This window comes from Drosophila virilis, chromosome X (assembly GCF_030788295.1).
Source record: "Drosophila virilis strain 15010-1051.87 chromosome X, Dvir_AGI_RSII-ME, whole genome shotgun sequence".
In the NCBI taxonomy this organism is placed as follows: domain Eukaryota; kingdom Metazoa; phylum Arthropoda; class Insecta; order Diptera; family Drosophilidae; genus Drosophila; species Drosophila virilis.
The window spans coordinates 7,475,360-7,500,720 of NC_091543.1; the positions used below are offsets into that span (position 1 = coordinate 7,475,360).

General features: G+C 45.7%; 2 protein-coding genes across 3 annotated transcripts in view; one reads left to right on the plus strand and one right to left on the minus strand.

The window, feature by feature from the left end:
- The window catches only part of Smr (nuclear receptor corepressor smrter), an 83,582-nt gene that overhangs the window by 17,576 nt on the left and 40,645 nt on the right, over positions 1–25,361 (minus strand). For both annotated transcript variants that reach the window (XM_070209244.1, XM_070209241.1), the window contains exons 3-6: positions 18,574–19,864; positions 15,687–17,643; positions 14,981–15,362; positions 14,239–14,600 (exon numbers count right to left, since the gene is read on the minus strand). In XM_070209244.1, coding sequence (XP_070065345.1) covers positions 14,239–14,600; positions 14,981–15,362; positions 15,687–17,643; positions 18,574–19,864 — 3,992 coding nt within the window. The remainder of the gene's footprint in view (positions 1–14,238; positions 14,601–14,980; positions 15,363–15,686; positions 17,644–18,573; positions 19,865–25,361) is intronic.
- On the plus strand, positions 9,391–12,078 carry LOC6633865 (uncharacterized). Its single transcript, XM_032440762.2, has 2 exons — positions 9,391–10,019; positions 10,112–12,078. The coding sequence occupies exons 1-2, from the start codon at positions 9,505–9,507 to the stop codon at positions 11,715–11,717; spliced, it is 2,121 nt and encodes a 706-aa protein (XP_032296653.1). The 5' UTR covers positions 9,391–9,504; the 3' UTR covers positions 11,718–12,078.

The window sequence follows — 25,361 nt, forward strand, 5'->3', positions numbered from 1 at the left end:
AGAGAGCAATAGGGAATGTAAATGAACTGTTTATATGAGCTAAACTAGTTCAAATGAACGAATTGTGTGATTGTGATCAGTTGATTTAGTTGTTCGATTGCTGCATATCAATTGAACTGGTTCACCAAGAAACACAGTTAACATTTACACACATTTCCCAGTCGCTCGGTCTACGTGTGTGTGTGTGTGTGTGTGTGTGCAGCCACAATCAAAAACGAATTCAATCAAATTTACTAACCACATTTATCTAACGAGTGCCAACAGCAACAACAGCAAAACCAACATCAAGCAAACACAACAACAACAACGACAATGGCGGCCAATTAAAAAATATACGACGCGCGCACAAAAGTATGCAGCGAAAGAGGACGTCAACAGCGACGGCCGCTAATTAGCACCATTGGGAATTTGCGCTGGCAGAAAACTTGCGTAAGCGAAAGACAGCAACAGCGGCAAGCAGAAGGAAGTTGCCAGCCAGCTTGTGCAAACATCAAAGAGCACGAGCAACAGCAGCAGCGGCAGCAGCAGCGCATACGTTGGCGTCGACGTCGAAGGAATTATGTGCATAAATGTCGACTATGACACTGACGAGCGCGCGCCCTCACACACACACACACACACACACACTCACAACACATGCATACAAAACTCTCTGAAAACACATGTTCGAGAGGACGTACAAGTGCAAGTGGAATTGGAGGAGACATACACACACACACACACACACATATATATACATATATATATTGTGTACATACAGACATACATATAATTGTAAATACAGTTAATATGAACGTCGCGCTGCCAACGTTTCTGCTGCTGCTGCTGCAGCTGTTGCTGTAGCCGTCGCTTCGCTGGGCCACTTTTAATTTACGAAATGGTGTTGATTTAACGGCAGTCGTCCTGGCAGCGCGCGCGCCTTTGCTCGCGCGCCCAGCCCAGGCGTAGGCGTTTGCAATGTAGGCATGTGTTGTGAGAGAGGGAGAGAGAGAGAGAGAGACAGAGTAGGGGAGAGAGCGCCAGAGAGAGGGCTACAAGTCCAGCGTGGGCAGCATACAAAAGAAACTTGTACAATTCTGTGCAATTGATGTGGCGGACCAAGCAAAGCAGGCAGCATTATTAACATCATCGTGATGATGATGATGATGATGATGATGATGATGATGATCATCATCATAATTATTATCATTCATTTCGCTGGCTTTGGTTTTCTTGGAGCTTTTGCTGCTGCTGTTGTTTGTTGTTGCTGGTTGCTGCTCTTTCATTTTTTGGCAAACGATTTTCACTGATTAATAAAAGTTGCTGCCGCGCACACACACACACACATATATACAGACAGATAGAGCAACACACAAATACAAACAACTCACACACACAGACACGAGTCAAAAACTGCGCCAGCGATAATCAAAAGGGTGTGCAATTTTAATTGAGCAATTTAATTACATATGTAAGCAAAAGCCAAACGACAAGAGCCAGCGGAAAACTGAGTGAGAGAGCGCGCCGGGAGAGCGGTAAGTGGGGCAGCGGGGAGTGTTGCGGAAGAGTGGATTTTTGCATGGCTTACAGACACTCGCTCACATAATTAGCAAGCAGGGCAACAGAAGCTGTTCGACTGCTTTCTGACTCTGTGTGCGTGTGTTAGTGTGTGTGTGTGTGTGAGTCTGTTTGTTTAACTGTTTAGCTGTGTGTGCGTGTGCGTGTGCGTGTGCGTGTGTGTGTGTGTGTGTGAGTAGGTGCACAGTTTTTGTTTGTGTTGAAAAAGCTTTCGTTTTCGGTATTTAGGTTTAAGTTTGTAATTAGTTTGTCAGCGCCTGCGAGCAGGCAACAGAGTTAAGCAACCCCCCCCCCCCCCCTTCCCTGACCCTTGCTCTACATATTGCAAAGTAAACATTTTAACCGTTAAGCAGTTTCTATTCTTTTATTTCTATTTTGAATTAATGGGAATTAATACCACAGCGTTGCGTAAAAAAATCATATTTGATGAATATGCCGGAATATTAAATTTAAAAAAATTAAGCTAAAACTGTAAAAATATGTCGTAAGATGACATCAATAATTTGTGCAATATTTTGCTAGACTAAAACAAACTATTTACAGACATTCGTAGATTGTTTATCATGAGCTCTTTGGTAAAAAACATGAAATTATCTGCTTTAGAATTGTGCATTTGATATTGAAGCGGAGGAGGAGAGCGCGGCGGCTGTTAAAAGTTGATACGCTGGGAATCGGGTAAATAAGCGAATGAGAGTTGAGTAATTATGATTTACTAATTAGCAAACACCCAATACGCACACACACACACACGCACACACACACACACACGCACACAGAGCCGCAAAGCTGACAAACTTTGGCAGCAACCGAAACTGGACGCGAAAATCAAAACGCGAATTACAATTGCCAGCGACGCCCCCCCCCCCCCCCCCTACCAACACACACTGCGCTGGCTAATAACAAGTGGAAGAGGGAGTGCGTGTGCGAGCAGGGGCGTAGCGCGTGCAGGGGGATCACACAGCGGCGGAGCGACTCGCGCGTAAGTCTATTAATTAGCTGCAAGTGCCGCACATCAGCGTCGGCAGCGGCAGCGGCAGAGGCATGGCCAAATCGTAGCACACGCAAATACACGCCCCCCCCCCCCTCGCTCGACGCCGCTGCGTAGACCGTTACATTTGTATCGAGGATTTGCGCATCAAATTCGCTAATTGTTTTTGCCTTTTGGAGTGTGTGAGAACGCGCGCGAGCGCGCTCGTGCGTGTGTGTGTGTGTGTGTGTGTGTGTGTGTGTGTGAGAATGCAAGCTACAGCCAGCAGTTGCTTGGGCTTACACACACACACACACACACACTGCATTTGCCGCTGCTTGTTTGTTGTTGTTGTTGTTGTTGATGTTGTTTTTGGGGCAGCCCAAACAATTAGCGTAATTTCAATTTTGTTCAAAATTTCATAAGCAGCCGCCGCCGTCGCTGTCTGTGTGTGTGTGTGTGTGTGACACACCGCTACCCAACTGCCGTTAGCATACACGCCGAGCCCCCTTTATGCTGATTTTATTTCAAGGGGATGAGGGGGATGGGGGGGGGCTACATTTAAGCCGCTGGCAGCGGCATTTTGCACACTTTTGTGCGCACTTTTGACAGCCCAAAGCTCGGACCCCGCCTACACACACACACACACGCCACGCTTAATGGGGCCCTTAAAATTGCATTTCGTTTTGTAAAAACACACACAACACCCCAACAGCCCCTGATCCCCGCCTCACGCCCCCCAGCCGCACTTTTAGAAATTGGCAGTTGTTTCCACTGATTACGCGTCGCTTGATCAATCAACTTAAAATGCGAATTAATAAACAAAAGAACAGCTAGAAAATAGTTGTTTGCGCTTAGGCGACGTTCAGATACCCTGTAATGCGACTATAGCTAAATAGTTGTTGACAGCAAGTCTGCAGATCGATTATAGACCATATAAGACTAAATGGATCAAGTCTTGTGAATGCTTCAGATAGAAAGAGAGAGTCAGAGTGACAGAGAAAGAGAGAGAGAGAGCTACATATATAGATAAACCCACATAGGGGCCATATAGGGATCAAAAGTTATGCAATTGAAGTTGACTTTTTCAATGCGTTACATGCTTGCTATCATATACAAAACGCCCGAAGTTAGGGTAAAACAAAGTGTCAAAAGTTAACAGTTTAATAGAGACTACAAATCTGACCTCCCTCCAAACAAAAATATTCATTTGGCAATTTACGTTTCGGCATGGGGGGAAGGCAAGTTGCGGGTTTGTTTTTAGTTTTCGGTCGCTTTTTTTTGTTGGCTTTTTTTTTTCGTGCTATTTCCGTTAATGTGTGTGTGTAAGCGAGTGTATGTGTGTGTGTGTGTGTGTGTGCAGCACAAAAAGAATTTTTAACTAACACAAAATGGCTCCTTGATTTGAGTAAAAACGGCTAAAGCGTGCAGCATGGGTAAGGGAAGGGTAAAGGGGGGGGGGGAGGTAGGGAAGCGGTGGGCGGCTTAGTACTGTCTGTCCTGCCCCCCTACCTGCGCCATGTACCATTTACCCCCTGCAGACCATGCATAGCCCTTGTTAGGCTAAAAGTTCAATTGCAATCTTGTTAGCTGCACACCTAGCTGTGCGTGTGTGTGCGTGTGTGTGTGTGTGCGTGTGTGTGTGTGTGTGAATGTGTGCGCGTGTGTGTCCTGCCTTGCCTGTTGCCTGGTTTATTAATGTTGACCGTCAATTATGTTTTAATTGTCATAAAAGGTTTCCTCTCTGTGCCGCCTCTGCACACATAGAGACAGAGAGAGAGAGTGACAGAGACAGGGAGAGTGACAGAGAGAGAAAGAGTGAGAGAGAGAGTGAGAGTGAGCAAAAAAGCACATGCAAATGCCACTGCAAATGGCAATGGACAAGTGGCAACACGTGCGTATGAGCTGCCGTGTGTCTCTGCTTAACAAACCGCTTCGGCTACCTGCTGCCTATCTTAATCCCCCTGCACCCCCCTCTTCACCCACCGCCCCCACCACTCGCCCACCACATGCTCATTCCCGCCTACGGCCACTTGGCAACTGTGTACAAACAATAAAATCCAACTGGGATAAGCTACAGCTAAAAGCGACAACAGAAGCGAAAATTGCACAAGGGCAGGGGCGTAGTTGGATTTGTAGGGGGGCGAGAGACGAGAGAGAAATGCTGGTGAAGAGGGCGAAGAGGAGGGGATAGGCAGCAGCAGGTAGCGAGCGGGCGGTTTGCTTGTCAACATGACCAAAAGGCTCAGCAGCAGTTTTACGGTCAATGTGTGTGCGCATGTGTGTGTGCATGTGTGTGTGTGTGTGTGTGTGTGTGTGTGTGTGTAAGACAAAAGCCAACAGTTGACAGGCCGTATGCATGTGTGCGTGCGTGCGTGTGTGTGCGTCGGTTGCAGTCGCTCGATTGGTTGGCAGGCAATTTGCTAGCTTACTGCAAAGATCAGCAAAAATGTTTTAAAGCCCGCCCCCTGACCCCTGGCCACAGACAACACTCCGACCCCTTTGTCAGACTCTGGAAAATGGGGGGAGCACAGCGGAAGCGAGAGGAGGCTAACGAGAGAAAAGCTAATTGCGCAGAGCTTTTAACCGTCGCGTTAATTGAATTGAATTGCAGCAGCAGTTGATGGCTGCTACTGCAGCAGTAGCTCTTCTTCTACTTCTTGCTGTTGCTGTTGTTGTCCTTTTCATTCCACTGTCGCACCGTGGAGCAAGTGTAGACAAACAGCTGGTAAATAGTACGAGAACAATTGAGTGGCTGCATAGATGGGCCTAAATCGATAGTTAACAAATCGATATTTATCGATATAAATTTAAAAATTTCAAAAGTAATTGTACTAAATCTATAGCTAAAATATCGATTATCATCAATACAAATTTAAAACATTTTATAGATAAAATTGAAAACTTATAAAACAGGTATGGCTGGCGCCGCCTGATGATAAATCGATAAATATCGAGCACAACGAATAAATCGAAAACTAAGCAAACTAGTGTGAAAAAACCTACAAAGCCTGGCTGAAATTTGTGGTGAGCCCGTTAAGTTTTCAATATACCAAATAATAAATAAATTAATTGATACAGTACTGAAATCGATAAATCAAGCAAGCGATAAGTTGTGTAATCGAACGTTGCAAAAATCGTTTAAATGTGGCATCTTTGAGCATTAAGATTGTGGTTCAATGAGCTGAACCCTTTGATAATCAGAGGCATATTTGACAACCTATCGATAACTTATCGATAACTTATCGATAACCGTTATTTGAAGAACGTTATAGATTTTAAGGTAAATATGCCATGTCAAGTCACATCAAATATGTATATACGTGAAGCTGAAAGGTGAATTATTATTAGAGGGCAAAATGAGCAGGACACGGCACGCAGGATAATACAACAGTTGCGCAGCAAAAGAGCTGGGCAGACGCGCTTGGGGGATTAATTGTAGCATTTAACAAATGTGACAGATTGACGATGACGACAACAACAAGAGCAGCATCACCAGCAGCAGCAGCAGGAGCAGCAGGAGCAGCAGCAGGACATGAGCAACCAAGTCCTGACAGGCAAATGCATGTATGTGATTAACTTGTTTTTTTTTTTTTTTGTTTTATACGCTGAACCCATGGAAAATGGTTAAAATAAAAATAAAATAGAGACAGCACATAGCAGGCAAAAGAAGGCTTTAACGAGCACATTAAGCATATATGTATATATTCTTGGCCAGCAGCAAAAGGCGAGTTGATAAAGCCAACTCGTAGCTCAGTTACCATAAGAGCTTGAGGCTTAAATTAACTTCAAACAAAGTTTTTCGTTGCCGCAATATATCGATAAATATCGATTTTTATAGCTGGTTTTTATTCTGATTTAGCCATATCTACGAGTTTTGAAGAAAAATGCCAACCGTTTTTTTTTTTTTGGCATATTCAACATTCTGGCAACTTGAACTCGAAGAATAATGCAGCTCTATGCTCGGGCTTTGGTATGCACACACTTGTATGTGCTATATTCGAGCGCTGAAAGTTTCATAAAGATCGGACGGAAAATAGCCAAGTTAAACGAGAACACATTTCCCAAAAAGTGATTATATAGGGGGAGAAGAAGAAGCACTAGAAGCAGAAGTAATGTGTAAGGAGCAGCACGGGAAGTATGCAATTCTTGTTGGTGCATAAATATTTGATTATTTTTTTGTTTGGCAACAGCTCGTTACAGGGTATCTGGCAGTCAATCAGCGGCAAATTGTTGCCTGCTTTTGTTTCTCCTGTTTGCTGGCAATTTATGAAATTCATTTTTTGCCTACGTTGTGATTATTTATTCAAAATGCAGAAACAATCGACAGCAGCAGCTGGAAAAGTGGTCGAAAAAAAAGGAAGCAAGAAAAAAAAAAAAACAACAAAAAAAAGGGTTGATGACGGCAGCATGGGCTGAAGCTGAAGCTGAGGCTGGGGCTGGGGCTGGGGTGGGCGTGTCCAGTTATTGGTAAATAAATGAATAACACAATTTATGCATGACGAACATTTATAATTACATTTCGAAATAATTTAATTAAAATTGTTAACGCTTGATTGAAGCTTAATCGCAACGGACAGATTCAGCTTGCAACAGCAACAACAACTTAATTTAATTAGCCTATCAATACAACAACAACGAGAACAAACAGGTCGGCAAACTAACCGATTGACCATATCTATAAAAATGCATCTCCCTTTTGGCCGTGTCGCCAGCCCCTAACCCCCGCATCCCTTCAACAAACCCCGCCCCAACTTGCGCAGCAAGCAAATGTCAAACATTTTTTTTTTTTTTTTGACAAATTTGTCGCACGGCAAATAAAAGTAAAGGCTGCAGGTTTTGAGGTGGAACGGAAGGGCGAGGGGGGGGGGGGCGGGGTTGGGGTGAGATTCAACAAATAAAACCGATCAGCAGCAGGAGAGGGAGCAGCGGGCAGAGGGGCAGGGGCAGAGATAGCAACAGCGGTAATTAAAAGCCAACCAAATGTCCAAATACCAAAGCCACACAAATAAAACCAAGCCAAGCACACACACACACACACACACACACGCACACACACGTCGCACTTTGCCACAAAAAGAAAAAAAAAGTAGTAGAAAAAAGTGCAAAGGAAAATGTTGGGCAAATTAGTAGAAGAAGCGACAATGAACCAATAAAGTTCAAGCGACTAGCGTATGCCCTTTACTGAGGCAAAAACAGCATTATCAGCCAGGCAGATAGCTTGGCGATAGTTTGGCGATAGAGAGAAGCTGTTTCTTGTCATAAATATAGTAAAAAGTTGCAAGCTCTTAACCTAACCTACAATATATTTTTGGACCAATCAATTGGTCGTGGACTCGAATCCGCAAAAGCCAAAACTTTTGCTCAGGCTGTGAACTGTGAACTAGTTCAATTCGCATGGAAACACAAGCGGAAAGGAAAATTTTAAAAATATATAATTTGCTATAAATTTATATATGTTAAATTTATGAAAAAGAATTTTTATCGCAGGCAAAGGACTTTATTTCTCCGTGAGAGTAGCTTGAAATAGTGAGCTAATAGCTACTAACACACACAGGTAGATAAAGTAGCCACACACACACACACAAAATCAACACACACACACACACACTTGTGGCCGAATCGTATGTAAATATGTGTTGGTTATGCCCACAAATCAATTAAGTCGATTGAGGCGCCGCTTTTTGAGCCATGCACATGGACAAGGGCAGCGAAAGGACCGAGGGCAGGGTAGCTGCAGGAGGGCGGCAGGAGGGGGGAGGGGGGGAAGGGGGGTTTGATGGTGAATTGACGCAAAGCCAAAAGGCAAACGGATTTTGGAGCAGCTACCAAAAATTGGCAACACTGCCGACGGAAGCTGAACTCAAAGTAAAAGTCGCGGTCGGTTTACAAATTTTCACAAACTGTGTTTTCCCTTTTTTCGACACAAACTAATTACATTGGAAAATTGAAGAAATTGCCAAACGACAAGAGTCCAAATATAAAAAGAAATATATATAAGGCAAAAAAAGAAACAAAATAAATGAAGATTTAAAAGTTCAAACTCAAGCGTTTACTCTAACTGCTCAATTAAGTTGGCGATTTGTTGGCGAAAGAGTTTTTATTATTTAACTGTTTTCTAATTCAATTAATAGTTATTTTTATTATATTTCAAATATTTGTAAAGCTGCGCAAAAGAAGTTCTAAGTTCTCTCTAACTAGTTCGCCTGAAAGTAGGCAACACTTTTCGAAAAACTACAACTGGCGAATTTATGGCGAAAGTGATATAATTCGGTTTTTTTTTGGAATTACTTGAAAAAGTGTAAAAATTTATACAAGTACAATTAAAGTTATTCGCTTAATAAAAGTTAAATTGAAAACAAAAAAAAAATGGATATAATTATGAATTGATATAATTTTTTTGGCAACACACTTTTTATATATTTTTAATGTTTAATATAAATATATTCTTAATATTGAAATATATTTATTAATTTGAATTTCAAGCGCAAAAAAGTAGGCAGCACTTTTTGTGAAGTCGCGTGTTAATTTGGCTTAAAATGTGCAAAATATGCTGCAACAGCAACAGCAACAGCAACAACAACAACAGCAACAGCAAGAACCAATTAAACAGACCAAACCGACAACAAACAAAAAGCTGGCAGCATAATCTCGACAACAGCCGAAGCTGAGAGGCAGAGCCGAGCCAACAGCAACAGCAGCAGCCGAAGGACTCACACAGCTGACAGGACTCTTGGTGTGCGTGTGTGTGTGTGTGTGTGTGTGTGTGTGTGTGTGTGTGACTGGCTGCTGTCTCGTGCGCTGTGTGTTGGCTATAAAACGCGGCAGGCGCCACGAGGCGGTCATCAGTTCGAATTTGAGTTGCACACGTGACGGTTGGCAGCAGCTGCTCTTCCTCAGCAGCCGCCACTTGCTACACGACTCGCGAGTCGCGTCTTCGCGTTGTTTGTTGTCTTGTATATTTTTTTTTTTTTTTGGAAATGTTTACCAATTGGCTAACTGGCAGCAGCGGCAGCGGCAGCAACGGCAACGGCAACGTCAATAGCCGCCTGTCGAATGCCGCTGCCACAAGCTGCAGCAACATGCCGCTTGGCGTTGGCGGCGTCATGTCCACGCCGCCGGATGTTATACTCGAGGTGGGTCCAGCGCCGAGCAGCGTACGCTTTGTGGCACACGCTCTGGTGCTGGGCATGCACAGCGGCTATTTGCGCTCGGCCATACGCATGGATGAGGCAACAGTTGCAGCCGCAGCTGCAGCAGCAGCAGCAACACCAACAGCAAGTGCAACTGTTGCTGCTGCTGCTGCCGCGGCTGCTGCTGCTGCTGCTGCTGGCGGTGAATTGCTGCTGTATCTGGGCAATGTGACAGCGGAACAGTTTGCGCCGCTTTTGACATACATGTACACCGGCTACTTGGATCTGAATGTGGACAACATATTTGCCGTGTTGCTGGCGACGCATGTGCTGCATATGCCGCGCGCCCTGGAGATTTGTCGGTAGGCAGCAGTTGTTTCTTATTTTTTTTTGTTTGTTTGTTATTGTGTGTGTTGCAAGTTGAATTATTTGATTTTCACATGTTTACTCGCAGCGCATTTTTGGCGCGCGCCCAAACCGAAGGCTATCTGAGCGGCAATCCAGCCAATCCGCACCAGCTACAGCTGGCGGCCAGTGGCGCCGCCTCCAAGATCATCAGACCCATACCAAGCAAAGCGACATTGCCCAATTTTGGCTTTCTGCCAGCGCCGCCGCCGCCGCCGCCAACAATTGCTGCTGCAGCCTACATGCAACAGCCTGTGGCAGCAGCTGAACAGTTGCAATTGACAGAGTCGGAACAGCAGCAGCAGCAGCTGGAGAAGCAGAAGAAGATAGAGGAGACAGAGGCGGAGGAGGAGGAGGATGTGGAGGTGTTTATCGATAGCAATACGGCCAGCGACAATGAACTGGACACGGAGGATTGTAATGTGTCCGTCGTAAGCAGCCTGGCGAGCAGCAGCGCCGCCAGCAGCCTGAACATTGAGCGTGTGGAAAGCAAAAAGCAAGCAACGCCGCCGCCGCCGCCGCCAGCGCCACCAGCAGCAGCAGCAGCAGCAACTGTTGCCAACAAGCTGCGACGCGGCGGCAACAGCGCACGCAAAAGCTCAACCAAACGCGGCAGCAGCAACAACAACAGCAACAACAACAGCAGCAACAACAACAACAACAACAACAGCAGCAACAGCGGCAGCGGCAACAATCGTGGACAGCAGCTGGCCAAGACGCCGCTGCCGAGCGTGCAACTGGAGACGGCAACACCGGCCACCAAATTCATCATCGATGTGGCCAGCTGCGATGGACCCGTGCGCTTTCGCCGCATACTCAACACGGCGTACGGCCATAAGCCGGACAACAGCTGCCTTGAGGCAGCTGGCGGCGGCGGCGAGCAGCGCACACAACAGAGCGTCAGCTATTCGTTTCACCAACAAATGGCGCGGGCCATCAGCAGCCAGCAGCGGCAGCAGCAGCAGGAGGCGAACGAGAACAGCGGCGATGTGGCAGCAGCAGCAGCAGCAGCAACAACTGCAACAGCAGCAGCAACAACTGGAGCAGCAGCAGCAACATCTGCAACACCAGCAACACATCGCAAGCAAACGCATGCGGAGCTATTCGTATGCGTTTACTGCAAACATACGTTCAAATCGCAATATTGCTATCAGAAGCACGCCAAGCGGCATCTCAATCCGCTCAGCTTGGACAAGAAGTTGGCGGCGACAACGACGGAGCTCAGCAGCAGCAGCCGCGAATTGCTGGGCCAAACAACAACAACAGCTGCAACAACAGCAGCAGCAGCAGCAGCAACAACAGCAGCAGCAGCAGCAGCAGCAACAACAGCAGCTGCAGCGGCAACAGTTGCTGCGGGCGCAGATGCCACATTGTCGGCAGCAGCCTTGCTGCGACGCGAGGTGCGTCCGCTGGACATGAACGTGCAATATTATCCGTGCAAGACGTGCGGCAGCAAGTTTCCCAGCTACTATTTTGTGCACAAGCATCGCAAGCTCTGTCATGCCGATGAGCTGGACAACAGCAGCAACAGCAACAACAACAACAACAACAACAACAACAGCTCGACTAGCAGCAGCAGCGGCGGCAGCAGCAACAGCAGCGCCGCAAAACGTGAGGCAACAACTGCAACGGATGCCTTGGAGGCAGCGCCCTAAACTAATGCAACAAGGCAAAACAAAACAAAACAACTAATCGATTAATTATCGAATTAAGCACGCAATTAAATGCACGCACACTCACACATACCAAAGCACAACCTTTTTTTTTTTGTGAATCGCTCTAAAGTTTGCATAAATAAAAGTTAATTGTAAAAGCAAAAACAAAGCAACAACATGTGAATCTAATTTTGTATCGAGAAATGGCATCGATAAACTTAAAGGTGCCAAGAATATGGCCTATTTGAATGGAATATTGTTCCATCGATAATTGGCATCGATTATTTGAAAAGTGTCTAGCTTATACGTATTTTGATTGAATCTTATTTCGTCGAAAAATAGGTTAGATGAATAGAAGAGCGCCAAAAATATGCGTATTTTAACTAAATATTTGTTTATCGATAGTTGCTATCGATAAATTTTGAAGGGTCTATCGACAAATGGAATCGATTAAATTGAAAATGTGTCTGAAATATGCGACTTTAAATGTATTGTACTTTTTATCGATAAATGACATCGATTAATTTCAAAAGTGTCAACAAAATGCATATTTGTAATTAAGTATTGCTCTTATCGATTAATGACAGACGCAAGGGATACTATATTCAACATTGTTATCGATAAATGTTCAATCGCCCAATTTTTGTGATCAATTTCAGATAATCAAAATTAACGCACAAAATAAAGCAGCTTTCCTCATTGTTGAATCGATAACAACTATCGATAAATAATATAAGAAATTGTTAGTTGTGAAAACAAAAGTTTATCGGTCGCGCTGCTCAAATGTTGCTTAAAAACATTGACGTAATTCAACACTGTTGTCGTTATGTGTGCTATCGATATTCGTCTGTACAGAAATTTATGTTTAATTGCTCAAACTACAAGACATTAAATGAGGATGTAAGCTCTCTAATTTTAATAACGGCTATTATCGATAAATTATTACAAATCGATTATAGATTGCTATCGATGGTAAGGACAAACGCAACAATTGATTTTTGGGAAATGTGTTTGCTATCGCAAAACGCTAGATAACAGCCAATCGCAGCTTAACAATGCCTATCGATAACAGTTATCGATAAAGCTTATCGATTGTTGCAAAGAACCCTTAAGTCCCGCGAGTAAACCAGGATTAATCAGAAAATTGGTTCGCCCAAAGGTGGGAGGGCAGACAGGTGGGAGGAAGGGCAGGGGGGTATACAGTCATCTTCCCCGCCCCCCCGCTTTTCAGCGCCCCAGAGCTTGCTCTCGTTTGTGGCAAAAGATGGCGACGGTTAATGCAAACAAACGTTGCGGCAATTTAATAATTAAATTAAATCACTTGCATAATAAAAAAGACGTTTACAAAAATTTTAATTTAATTGCGTTTAATTAACTCGCCAGGGAGATGACAGCCGAACGGTGGCCGGAGATGGCTGAAGGGGGAGAGAAAGTGAAAGAGAGCGAGCGAGAGCGAGAGAGAGAGAGAGAGAGAGAGAGGACTGGAGATGCAAACAATGCGCACTGCAGCACAAGCTGAGCTGAGCTGAATGACAGACAAGAATGACAGACGACAAATGGACAAACGTACGGAAACGAGATGTGACAGAGGCTGCACAACCAGAACGACCCACACGGTGCACGCGAAAACGTGCCACGCACTCAATCAAGCATCCAATGTGGCAGACACACAGCCAAGGCAGCAAAGGCTGTGCACATTCCAAGCCCAAGCATGGCTTGAGGCAAATGCGGAGCATCAAATATGCATGGTGAACAGAGTCAGGGGGGGGGTCGGACGTCAAATAGTGAGGGGCGTGGGGATAAAGAGTATCAGGGGTGGGGGTAGGGGTTGTTGGGTAGAAGGGACGAACACTTAATAAACAGATGCCACACAAAGCGAAAAACTGCAATTGTGAAGGCGCAAATGCATTTTTGATAAGCACAAAGGACACGTGAGTTCTTCCAAAAGCAGTTGAACGTTAAAAGCTCTGAAAATTTTGTCAAAAGCTTTGCAAAGGCAGGTAAAAGCTCTTGTGCGAGCTTAAAGGCTTTGCTAAAAATAGCAAAAGTTAGCTTCGAGCTTAAAATGACGCACGTTCAAAGCTCAAGCTGGAACAGAGCAGAGCCTCAAAGCTAGAAGGCCAACAAAAGCTTTTCAAAAGATTGACAAAAGTCATTGCCCAAAAAGCTGCTAAGGGCAAAGTTGCGCCTGGTTTTGAGGTAGAAGAGCAAGGCACAAAGGCGCCGCCAAGTCCTCGCAGAGACAGCTTGCTGGGAATAGGGGAGTTTAACTGCTTAGATTGCAAAGCTTTTGCAAAAGAGCTTTTATGAAATGTGAGAAACTAGCCAGAGTTTGCGCAGCTCAACGTGCAAAGCATAAGAGCTTTAAGCAGAAATTCCCTGCAGAGGGAGAGAGAGAGAGAGAGCGCGAGAGGACTTGCTGGGCGTGGAGAATTTCTGAAGCTTACAAAGCTTTTAACAAGTTCAAGGCTTGGATGTTATAGAGAAGAATAGAATATAAAAATAAACTTGCAGCACTTACCTTTGCCATCCAATGCCAGAACCTCGGATGTGCTCAGCAAATTGCCAGCCCGATCTGTCACCATGGTCGGAGTCAATGCCGTCGTTGGCCTTGTGCCTGCTCCTGCGCCGGTTGCCATCGCAGCCACCGCGGCCGTTGTGGACATGGCGCTGTTGTAGAGCAACGATATGGATGACGCGGGTGTCAGCATGGAGCCGGTGGCCTTATCAATGAACGAGACTTGATTCGATGCATCCTTGGTGGTGGTCACTTTGATGTTGTTGTTGCTGCTGTTGTTGTTGTTGCTATTGTTGTTGTTGTTGTTGCTGCTGGCGTTGTTTGCCTCGCCAGGCGTCAGCTCGTAGCGTTTCTTCTTGGGCTCGCTGTAAAAAGATACACACAAATTAGACAACTGCGAAATACATATTTTATCGATACTTTTCTATTGAATTTTGTTTAATCGATAAATAGGTTATAACGATAAATAAATTGTGGATCAGTTTTATATCGATTGCATTGTTACCAATAACTCATATCCATAATTCTCTTATCGATACATAGCTCTCCTACGGATAATTTCATATCGATAATTAATTGTATCGATAATCGATTAATCAAGAACTGTTTAATCGATAACTGTCCATTGTATGATAATTGCCAATTTCTTTACCACTTTTGTATCGATAACTCCCCATTTTACGATTACAGCTTATCGAACGCTCCTATTGATAAGTTCTAAACGATATTTTCATTGATAACTTACCTAACATCCGAGTGCAGATCATTGCCGGCACCGAGTCCCTCGACTTGTGCCGCCTTCAGCTTCTGGCCCAAATAGTTGCCAGCCGTGGTTGCCGTCGTTAGCGTTGCATTGCTCACCGGCTCCGATACAGCCGCATTGGGCACAGCGAAGCCAGCCGCAGCTGCAGCTGCTGTCGATGAGGCCTTGACGATTTTATCGCCCGTTGCATTTGTCGACGTTGTTGCTGCAGTTCCGGTTGCGGCATCATCAAGGCCAGCTGTTGGCGCTGGCGCCTTGACATTGGCCATGACGACGCTCTGGTAGCCGGGCTTGAAGCCGTTGAGCGCCACGCTGACCGCGGGCGTAGCTGAGGGCGTGACACTAGTTCCGGCTGCACCAGTTGCTGCAAAAATAATGCAAAGTAATTAGAATTTGTGCTCAAATGTTATTGCTAAATACAGAATTGTTATTAATATATGTTTGCGTGTTTAACTTGCACTCAATCGTTTGCAGTTGTTATCGATAACTTGCTTGTTATAGCTAATCGATTACAATTGTTGTCGATAACTTGCGCGCGGGCTGTTATAACTCAATGATTGCAATTGTTATCGCATAAATTAAGCCCATCGCAACTTTCGCATAATTATCGATAACAAATTGATACAAATCGATTTCGATACACATTTGTGCATGCCAACTAGCCAACGTTAAGTTATCGATTGCTTACCATTATAGCTATCGGCGGCCTTTGCTTTGCTCTTGGCGGCCCGATGCTCATCCGCGTCCGTTGGCTGCTCCCGCTCGGACTTGGCTGCTTCTGCAGCGGCTGCTGCTGCTGCTGCTGCTGCGGCGGCTTTTGCCTCGCCTGGCTGCAACTTGGACGCCTTGGGCGCTGCCGCTGAGCCGGTGGCTGCATCGTTGGCAGCAGCTGTTGCCGCTGCCGCTGCCGCTGCAGCTGTTGCAGTTGCAGCGGATGACGTGGATGCAACCGCTTGCTCCTCAGCGGTTTTGGCTTTGGCATCGCTGCTGCTGCTGCTGCCCGTTGAGATCTCCGTTTTAGCTGCGGCCGCTGCTGCGGCTGCTGCAGCTGCTGTTGCATGCTTCTCTGCTGCTGCATGCGTCGCCTTTGCAGCCTCCGACTTATCAGCTGCTGCCGCGGCGGCTGCTGCTGCTGCTGCTGCAGCTGCACTCTTGGCCACCTTCTCGCTACCGGCAGCCGCCTCGGCGGCTTTGCTGACGGCGCTCGCCTTCTCGGCTGCACATTCGGCCGCCTTGGCCGCATCGGCGGCGGCCTTTTCGGCGACACGCTCCCGTTCGGCGGCGCGTTCGGCACGTTCGCGTTCAGCGACGGCGCTGGAACGATTGCCGGATTTCTGTTGCTGTTCGCGCTGGAGGCGAGTCGTGACGCCAGTTGTGAGGGAATCGATAATGCATTGGGGCTGCTGTGCCTGGGCCTTGGCCGGGTTGCGGCTGCTGCGCGTCCGCTGGCGGGATTTGCGTAGCAGCTGCTTGTAGTTCTCCGTCTTTTTGCTGAGGTAGTAATAGCGTACGCAATCCTGCGGCGATTTGCGGTCCAGGCTGGCCGCAATGGCACCAAAGTTCTTCGGATGCTGTAGATATTTCTCCTTGAAGGTCTCCTTCTCGCCGGCTGTCCACAGATTGAGGGCCTTGCGTTCCTCGTGCACGGCCACCATATCCTCGATGCGTCCGTTCTCGTTGTGGTAGGCGCAACGGCGTTGACGGGCGTCGTGCATCAGCGGCGGTATAACGGCATAGGAGCGCATCTTTTTATCCTCCAGCGCCTGCTCCTGCAAGCCATCCATGATCTCCTCGAGATCTGCCTCGGATTTGATGCGTGAGCCGACACGATTGAAGCGCTCCTTGTCCTCGCGCTGTTTGCGCAGCTCCGTGAACACCTTCTCGAAGAATTCACGATTCTTGGTCTCGCGCGCCTTGCGCTTGGCACTGCCCTCGGCCCGTTCGCAGCGTCGCTGCCAATCGGCCTGATCCTTGGTATATTTCTCAACCAGACCCTGATTGTGCTCCCAGCGTTCCGCTTTCAATTTGCGTATATGCGTCAGCAAGGGATTCTTGATCAGCGTCTGATGGCGTTTGATTAGATGCGTCAATGCCTCCACATCCAGCGGTTGGTTATATAATGGCAGCCAGGGGCGTGCACGTTCCTCGCCGCCGCCCGCCTCCTCAACCTGGGAATGTTGTTCGGCGGCCGTCCTCCGGTTCGCCTCATAGATGCCCTGCGCCAGCATCTGTGTACGCCACGCCAGCTCCATAATCTCATTGCCGTTGCTGCTGCTCGTGCCGCTGGCGCTGCTGCAGCTGGCGCCGCTGAAGCTGGTGCTGCTCTCCGCAGCGGCTGCCTGTTGCTGCTTGATAGCGGCAGCTGTTGCCGCCGCCTCCTCCAGCAGCGCCTTCTCCTTTCTGCGCAACGCTTCCATTGCCGTTTCGGCGCACTTGATCTCATTGTCAACACGTTGAATCTGCATCAATAGCTCCTCCTTGGCGATGTTGCTGCTGTTGCTGTTGTTGTTGCTGCTGCTGCTGCTGCTGCTAATGCTGATGCTGCTGCTGGCATTGTTGTTGTTGTTGTTGTTGTTGCCGCTGCCGCTGCTGCGAGCACGCTCCTCAGCATTGTCGCTGGGCAAAGTGGGTGAAATGGCCTCCACCTGTGTTTGTGCGAACAAAGAAAACCTTGATTAAATATAACTCAAACTTTGTGTGCAATGACATTGGCTTACAGTGGCGCTCAAACTGTGCAAAAAACAAATAAATAACAAGAAGAGTGCAAATTATTTTTGCATTATTTCTATGAAAATCAACCCAATGTGGCAAACTCTAGTCTCAGCTGGAAAACCAGCTGAGAAACAGCTGAAAAGGGCGACCCCTTTTCGAATATAGTGAGAGTGGCTCTCAAACTGTATAGCCAAGCCAAGTGACTCGCAAACTGTTACTAAGCAATTTTTGAACTTATCAAAAAGAGATCTTTACGGCTGCTTAATACTCTATTCAAGGATAATAACAACAGCTAAAATATTGTCTTTTTGCTAAAAAAAGACTGACTCTAAAACTGTATACCCAATCCAGTGACTGACAAACTGTAAGTGAATAATTTCTTACTATAGAGCTGGAAAGACTCCTTTCACAAAGTGGCCGAACCTACTAGCTATATATTTCTCTCAAGCTTTTAATTTCAATAGTTTTCTTGAGCATTTGAATATATTAATAATATTGAATATTTTAATCAAAAGCTTACAGCTTTATCAACCCTAAACTAAACTGAACACTTTCTATGATATCTGAGCTTTTTAGAAAGCACATTTAAGCTGCAAAAAGTTTTCAAAATACTTATTTTTGGCATAAGCTTTAAGTTTGCTGTACTAAGAGTCTTCTTCACATTTAAGCTGAGCCTGCTAGCTATATATTCTCTATATAGCTTTATATTCCATACTCTTGCTAATATCTGAGCTTTTTAGAAAGCACATTAAAGCTGTTAAAAGCTTTTAGTTTTACTATAAACTCTCTTCTACTGTTTTTTTTTTTTTTGCCAACTTCTGCGCCAACTTTAAGCTAATGTCATTGCCAAATAAACTCTTTACCTGTGGATGGTATGCCTCGGAGCTGCTGCCAGCTGCCGCCGCTGCAGCGGCTGCTGCTGCTGCCATTGCAGCTTGACTGCTGCCCATGCCGCAGCTGAGGCCGCTGCTCATGTTGCCGCCGAGGCTGCTGCTGCTGATGATGCTGCTGCCGCTGCCGCCGCTAATCATGGGCGCCGTGGAGACGCTGATCAACTGGGCTGTTGAGACAATTGGCGGCGGCAAAATGCCACGTGGTGCATGAGCATGCTGCTGCTGCTGCTGCTGCTGCTGCTGCTGCTGCTGCTGTTGCTGCTGCTGCTGTTGGGGCAGCGTTTCCACCTTGAGCTGCTGCATGGCCAGCGGTGTCAGCCCTGAGGCAGCTGCCGCGGCAGCGGACATATGCAACATGGCGCCATGGTTGCTCTGCCGGCTGTTGTGCTGCTGAGCGGGCGACGAGCGCTGCTGCTGCTGCTGCTGCTGTTGTTGTTGTTGTTGCTGCTGCTGCTGCTGCTGGTGTGGCAGGTGATTCATGCTGCTGGCATTGGGCTCACTCAAGCGCTGCTTCTTGTAGGGCTGACCCATGCTGCCTGGCGGATCAGACAGCGCCTGATGATGCTGCTGCTGCACTTGCTGCTGCACTTGCTGCTGCACTTGCTGCTGCTGCTGCTGCTGTTGTCGCTGATTGACAGCTGCCACAGCTGCGGCATTGGTCAGGTATTCGTTGTTGTACTGCAACGTTGGGTAATGCGACATGGCCTCCATGACGAGCACGCTGCCCGGCTGGGCGCCCGGCGGCGGCATGTTGCCGGCCACTTGGAGAACACCGCCGGCACCGGGACCGGCGACAGATGAGGCGCCACCACCCGGTCCGGTCTTGCAACCACCGCCAACGGCACCGGAGGCCACAGTTGCGGCACGTCCGGCACGTTGAAATTCCGGCACCGAGGCCTGAGGTATCCGCATATAATGGTTCTCCCGATAGCTGGCCACCGGTGCGATTCCAATGCTGTACGCCGGCGATTGTATAAAGTGTTGCGGAGCATCCGCAAACTTGGCATAGCTATTCGCAGCCGCAGCTGCCGCCGCGCTGCCCGGTCCGGGACGTGGCGGCGACAGCGGACTAGCTGCAGAGCGCGAGGATTGCTGCTGCTGCTGCTGCTGCTGCTGTTGCTGCTGCTGCTGCTGCTGCTGCTGCTGATGGTGGTGATGGTGATGCATTTGCTGCTGCTGCTGCTGCTGTTGCTGCTGCTGCTGCTGCTGATGGGCGTGCCCCATCTTAACATACTGCTGCTGATCCATGGTACGGTAAGGCCTGCAGGGGGAGCGAGAGGATTGAGAGAGTTATTAGTTACGATCTATCTACATTCAATGCAATTCATGTTGATCTTTTGAAACACCTTAATATCCCCTGTTCAACCTATTGATCGATATATATCGATGCGTAACAGCTCTGACATCCACACATCTTGACGCACACTTAATCGATATATATCGATGAGCAGTTATCGATCGCAAAGTGAAACGTTTCGATTTCAAAGCTAATACGAAAAAATGTAAGAGACAAAAATGCAACTGTATTTGCAGCAGCATTAGAAAAACTCAACGCATAAAACACCTCGATACTGAACGATATATATCGATAAAGCGAGTTTAAAGACAAAATCACGTCAACAATCAAACAAATTAATAATTGACTAGAAAAATGGTTAATTTAAATTAGTTAGTTACGCATTTGTGAACCTAAAAGAATTGTGCTTTAAGTGTCGATAGTTCACTCGATAGTATCGTCTGCGCTAGGCTACGCGTTAACCACCTTAAAATCTAGCACAACTGAACAATCAGCATAATTTAAATAATATGCATATATATATATATATATGTAAATAATATATTTGCATATGAAGATACATGCACACATTTCTGTGCCCCAATTTGGCTGGATTTAGTCAATTGATGTATCTTTATTGCATGCTAGATGCAAAAATTAGCATTAGGTGTATGCACAGTAGGCGCATATTATGGCCAGTTGGCGATGGCGGCGACAAGTGGGTAAATGGGCTTGACCCGAATGTGATCGCTTAGCTTAATCAAAGCTAATCGAATGAGGGCGCGAATGCAGCGCGATCGCAATTTGCAAGAAGCTGCACAAAATTAAATGGGCTTTGATTTAGTGATGCGCCTTAATGTTATATTTTTATTGAGGACACAAACCCGGCCGGCCGGCCAACCTCTTCACACATGTTGCACGCGGTGTGGGTGTGGATGTGGATGTGAGCGAGCGCGCACAAGCGAACGAAACGACAAAAATGAGCAAGATAGCAAGCGTATTGCTGTGCTGCTCGTATTCGTGGCGCGCGTGCCTGTGTGAGTGAGTGAGTGAGTGAGTGAGTGCGATAAAGCAGCAGCATAGCGCTATTAGACTTGCTCGTACAACATGTGCACAACGAACGCCAACATACAGCATGCTACGACAACATGTTCGCAGCGAACATGTCAGACAGCGTCAAAACAACGCTCGACGTCGGCCGCTGCCATGCCATAATCCACCCTGGCGTCACCGTTCATTATTTAAATTTTTAAACGACAGCGCGTCGACAGCGCTGCAACGCGTTTGACGCTACGTTTGAGATATGATTAACGTGAGACGCGTCTGACCTACGGCCGTTGCGACCGACTGCGGCATGCCAATAACGACGTCACACATATCGAGAAACGGTTTAAGCGGACAGCTGGGCGCGAGGGCGGGTATGCATATGAAAAGCAGACACCCGCACACAGCTCGTTTATTAATTCATTAAATAATAATGACACACACACACACACACACACGCACATGCACACATATGCATAGCCATGCCGAGCACGGCAACGGCATGCAAAAGGTGCGCAGCAACGTTGCCAAACTTCAGCAATAGCTATTTTTAAAGAATGAACCATGCGAAACAGCACTTTAAAGCTGCGCTGCCGCCCCGCCCCCCCAGGGGCTGCCTGTCAGGCGGCGGCGACGGCGGCGGCTGTCTGGCTCATTCAGCTTTAAAATCAAACGACGACGTCGACGTCGACGTCGCTGCCCCGACGCCTCCTGCTGTTGCCTGCTGCCTGCCATTTCTCATCAATCATATCGACCTACAGCAATACACACACACACACACACACACACACATATAGAGAGAGAGAACGGAACCTCGCGCAACACACCCCCCCTCCCCCCACATAGTCACACTGTCAAACAGTTGGCAATTTGCAAGCTCTGCTCCTTTGAATATGTTTCGAGTTTCTTTTATGCCCAGGTTCGCTTAAGTGTCTTACCTGCAAAGAGAGAGACAGAGAGAGAGAGAGAGAAAGCGAAAATTAGTAAATTTGCGCAATTATTATTGATTGCATAAGAATTTGATATACGAAAAAAACCAACTATAAATAATTGAAATATTCAGTTCTTTTGCTGTCTATTTACTTTTGCTTTTACTTTCGTAATTTTTAGTTAGTTCCATCTAGCAATTAACTAAACTAGTTATAGTCATTAAGCGAAAATGTAATCTATATTATCATTGCTTTAAGAATATTGTAATCAAATTTCGTTGTTTTTTTTTTCTTTCGGCGAGTTAACAGTTAAATTAAAGAAGTTCCGGAAAATCTTTTCTATTATTCGATAAATCCTTGATTTTAATATTAAACTTATAACTTGGATATGTCCGCTTCCAACTATTTATTATCAAATCAATAAATGTCCGAAACATTCGAAACAGAATGAAATCGAAAGTTTCGACTTGTCTGCGATTAAACAAGGGGGTTGGGGATCTGGGGGGGGGGGGGGATCCGTTTCTTCTAATGCTGTTCAATGAACCAGAAGCTATAAACCAAAAAATCAGAACACGGCTTCATGCCCCCAGGCGAAAATGATTGCCTCATTTTTGGGAGATTTTTTGGGGTCGAAACCCTAGATTGTCCAGAAATAGGAAATGCGAAATAGGACCGCAGTTCTGACCAGGAGCAGGACCTGGACCTGACACGAAACAATCACAACACAAGGCAAAAGAATTTCATTAAAGCAACTCCAAAACTTGCTAGATTTCGTTCCGAAGCGCCTCCAACAGGTCCTAGCTACTAGATACTAGATAATTTCAAGTTTAAGCTGAAATTATTTCACATAATAATTTATTTAGTTGATAGACAACATTTTGCCGCATCTTGACCTACTTTATTTTTAGTTTTAAGTAAAACAAGTAAGAGGTTCTAGTCGGGAGCTCTCGACTAGGGAATACCCTGAACCCTCTCTCTCTCTTCCAACACCAAATGCATATATATATATATTCTATTTTAAAAGCTATATGTCAAGTTTGGTGACTCTAGCTCTTATTATTTACCAAAAATTGTCCAAAAAAAAATGATATCGATAACGATTTTTATCGATTACTTGGAAAAGGAGTAAGTTATCGATTATCGGAAACAAACTCGATCTGCGCAGGCACTAGGAGCACCTACATCTAATATGTTCTAAGATCCTTGCGTTCATACATACGGACGGACGGACGGACATGGCTAGATCGACTTGGCTATTGATGCTGATCAAGAATATATATACTTTATGGGGTCAGAGATGCTTCCTTCTGCCTGTTACATGCATTTGGATTTTACACAAATACAAAATACCCTTATACCCATTTTTAACGGGTATTAACAATGAAATTGTCAAATTGTCATCATTTTAGTTTGAAAAATTAAAGCTCACTACAATAAGAACAAAAAAAAGGAACAATAATTGTTGACTTTGAATATAGGTCAGGCATTGAGAAAGAAACTGATACATCCCATTTACATTTCCGAATTGCCTCTTATGTATACAGTGGGCTCTCGCAAATTGAGTACACCGAAGTTTGCAAACGAATTGTAAACTTTTTATATTTGATAGTACTTTCTATTTCCATTGCTCACAATTCAAAATTTGCGCTCTATTTTATATGGACTAACGTTTTTATTTTATTTGATAAAAAATATATACTTCTTGAGAATATGTATGCATAATTATGCTAACTAAGTTTGAAAACCCCTCGTATAGTTTAAAATGAAGTGTTCTTAAACAAATATTCGATATACTATTTACTCAGCAATAATATTTTTTTGAAATTCTAATCGGATAATCGGAAAACTGAATCGAACTATGTGTATATATTGTGGCAGCCTAGATCTTTGCCATTTTCCCATGATTTAAATTTAATTGAGATGCTAAAAGCTGCAAAATAATTCAGATATCTAAGTATTTACTGTATCTAACTATGTGTATATATAGAGATATTCGAAAATTGCAAAATAATTAAGAATTTGTATTGTATTTCCCTTTAATATTCATTTGTATGACTATTATTTTGTCGAGTTAATGCAAAGGAAACACACAAAATTCCCGACTAATTGGCATATAAATAATATAAGTATTAATTTTAAGCAAATATACCGTACATTTTGGACAACATTATCGAGGTGTTACGATTTTTCGATCCACTACTGTAATACTGTATGCACTTTAATTAGTTGTTCGGCTTTTACGCACTTGCTGCTTGATAGCACACTTGATAGAAATTCAACAAGTTACAATGACTTATTTATTATGCTGATTATTATTTATTTTATTTTCCTTTTTTATCGCGCCGCGCTGCTCAATGTGTTTTATTATCTGTTATCACTTGTGCTCGCTTCCCCACCAAATGACACTTAAGTTTGACCAGGAGGTAAAAAGAAAAGAATTGAACGCAGGTAAACAAACAACAGAAGAGCTTTGACAATAATAAGCTCTGCTGCCGCAGCTTGCAGCTCTCCCAGCTCTCAATCTGAGCCCGGTCGAGAGACAGAGATGTCGCTATCTTGCTCTCTCGCTCACGCGTGCTTCCTTTAATGCTGCTGCTGCTGCTGCTGCTGCTGTTGCTGCTGCTGTTGCTGCTGCTGTTGCTGCCGCTGCTGCTGTTGCTGCAGCTGCGCGTCTGCTGTTTGCGTGGGCCATAAAGTTGCGCCGAACATCAACAAATAATCAAAATTTGCAACGTGAATATGTTCTGTTTTCTTTTTCTTATTCGCCTTGCATTTGTTTTTGTTTTGCCTTTCTTGTTGTTGTAAAGTTGAAAGCACGCGGCTGCGTTGGCCACGACGTCGGCATCGGCATCGGCGTCGGCATCGGCATCGGCGTCGGCAACAGCGACGCTGGCTGCGACGCTGGCAGCGGCACTGAGACAGGTCACATGTACCGTTATGTGCATATTCATGTGCGTGTACATGTGACAGAGCCTGTGCCCGTGGCTGTGCATGTGCCCTGTGCATGTGTACGTGCATGTGCCTTGTGCATGTGCCTGTGCATGCGCGCGTACATGTGCTTGCAGATGTGTGCGTGTGCTTGACAGCATCCTTGTGCGCCGCAGCCACCCGCCGGGCCATAAAGCAGCCACGCCTGTGCGCCACATTGCATGGGCCATATACAAATACACGTGCAGATACAAATGTTCATACACATAAATACCTAAATATATGTATATAATTATGTGCATATGTAGGTGTATGTGTGTGTGTGTGTGTGTGGCATATATAAAATAAAAGACGCCATGCAAGCAAAACTAACTGCGAGGGCAGCCAGAGGCCCACACACACACACACACACACACACACACAGATGCAAACAGCGAGCAAATCTGTGTGGAGACACACGAATGCAAAAAGAGAAGAGAAGGGAAGGAAGCAGCAACAGCAACAGCAACAACAAGCAAGTTGTCCTGTCGCAGCCTGAAGGCAAATGCCGCTACAACGCAGTTAAAGAGAAGCCCGCAGGA

Bases quoted from the DNA above. Each gene is read 5' to 3' on its own strand.
- LOC6633865 (XM_032440762.2), top strand. From the start codon at position 9,505: ATGTTTACCAATTGGCTAACTGGCAGCAGCGGCAGCGGCAGCAACGGC. The intron at 10,020-10,111 runs GTAGGCAGCAGT...GTTTACTCGCAG, and splicing joins CGCGCCCTGGAGATTTGTCG to CGCATTTTTGGCGCGCGCCC.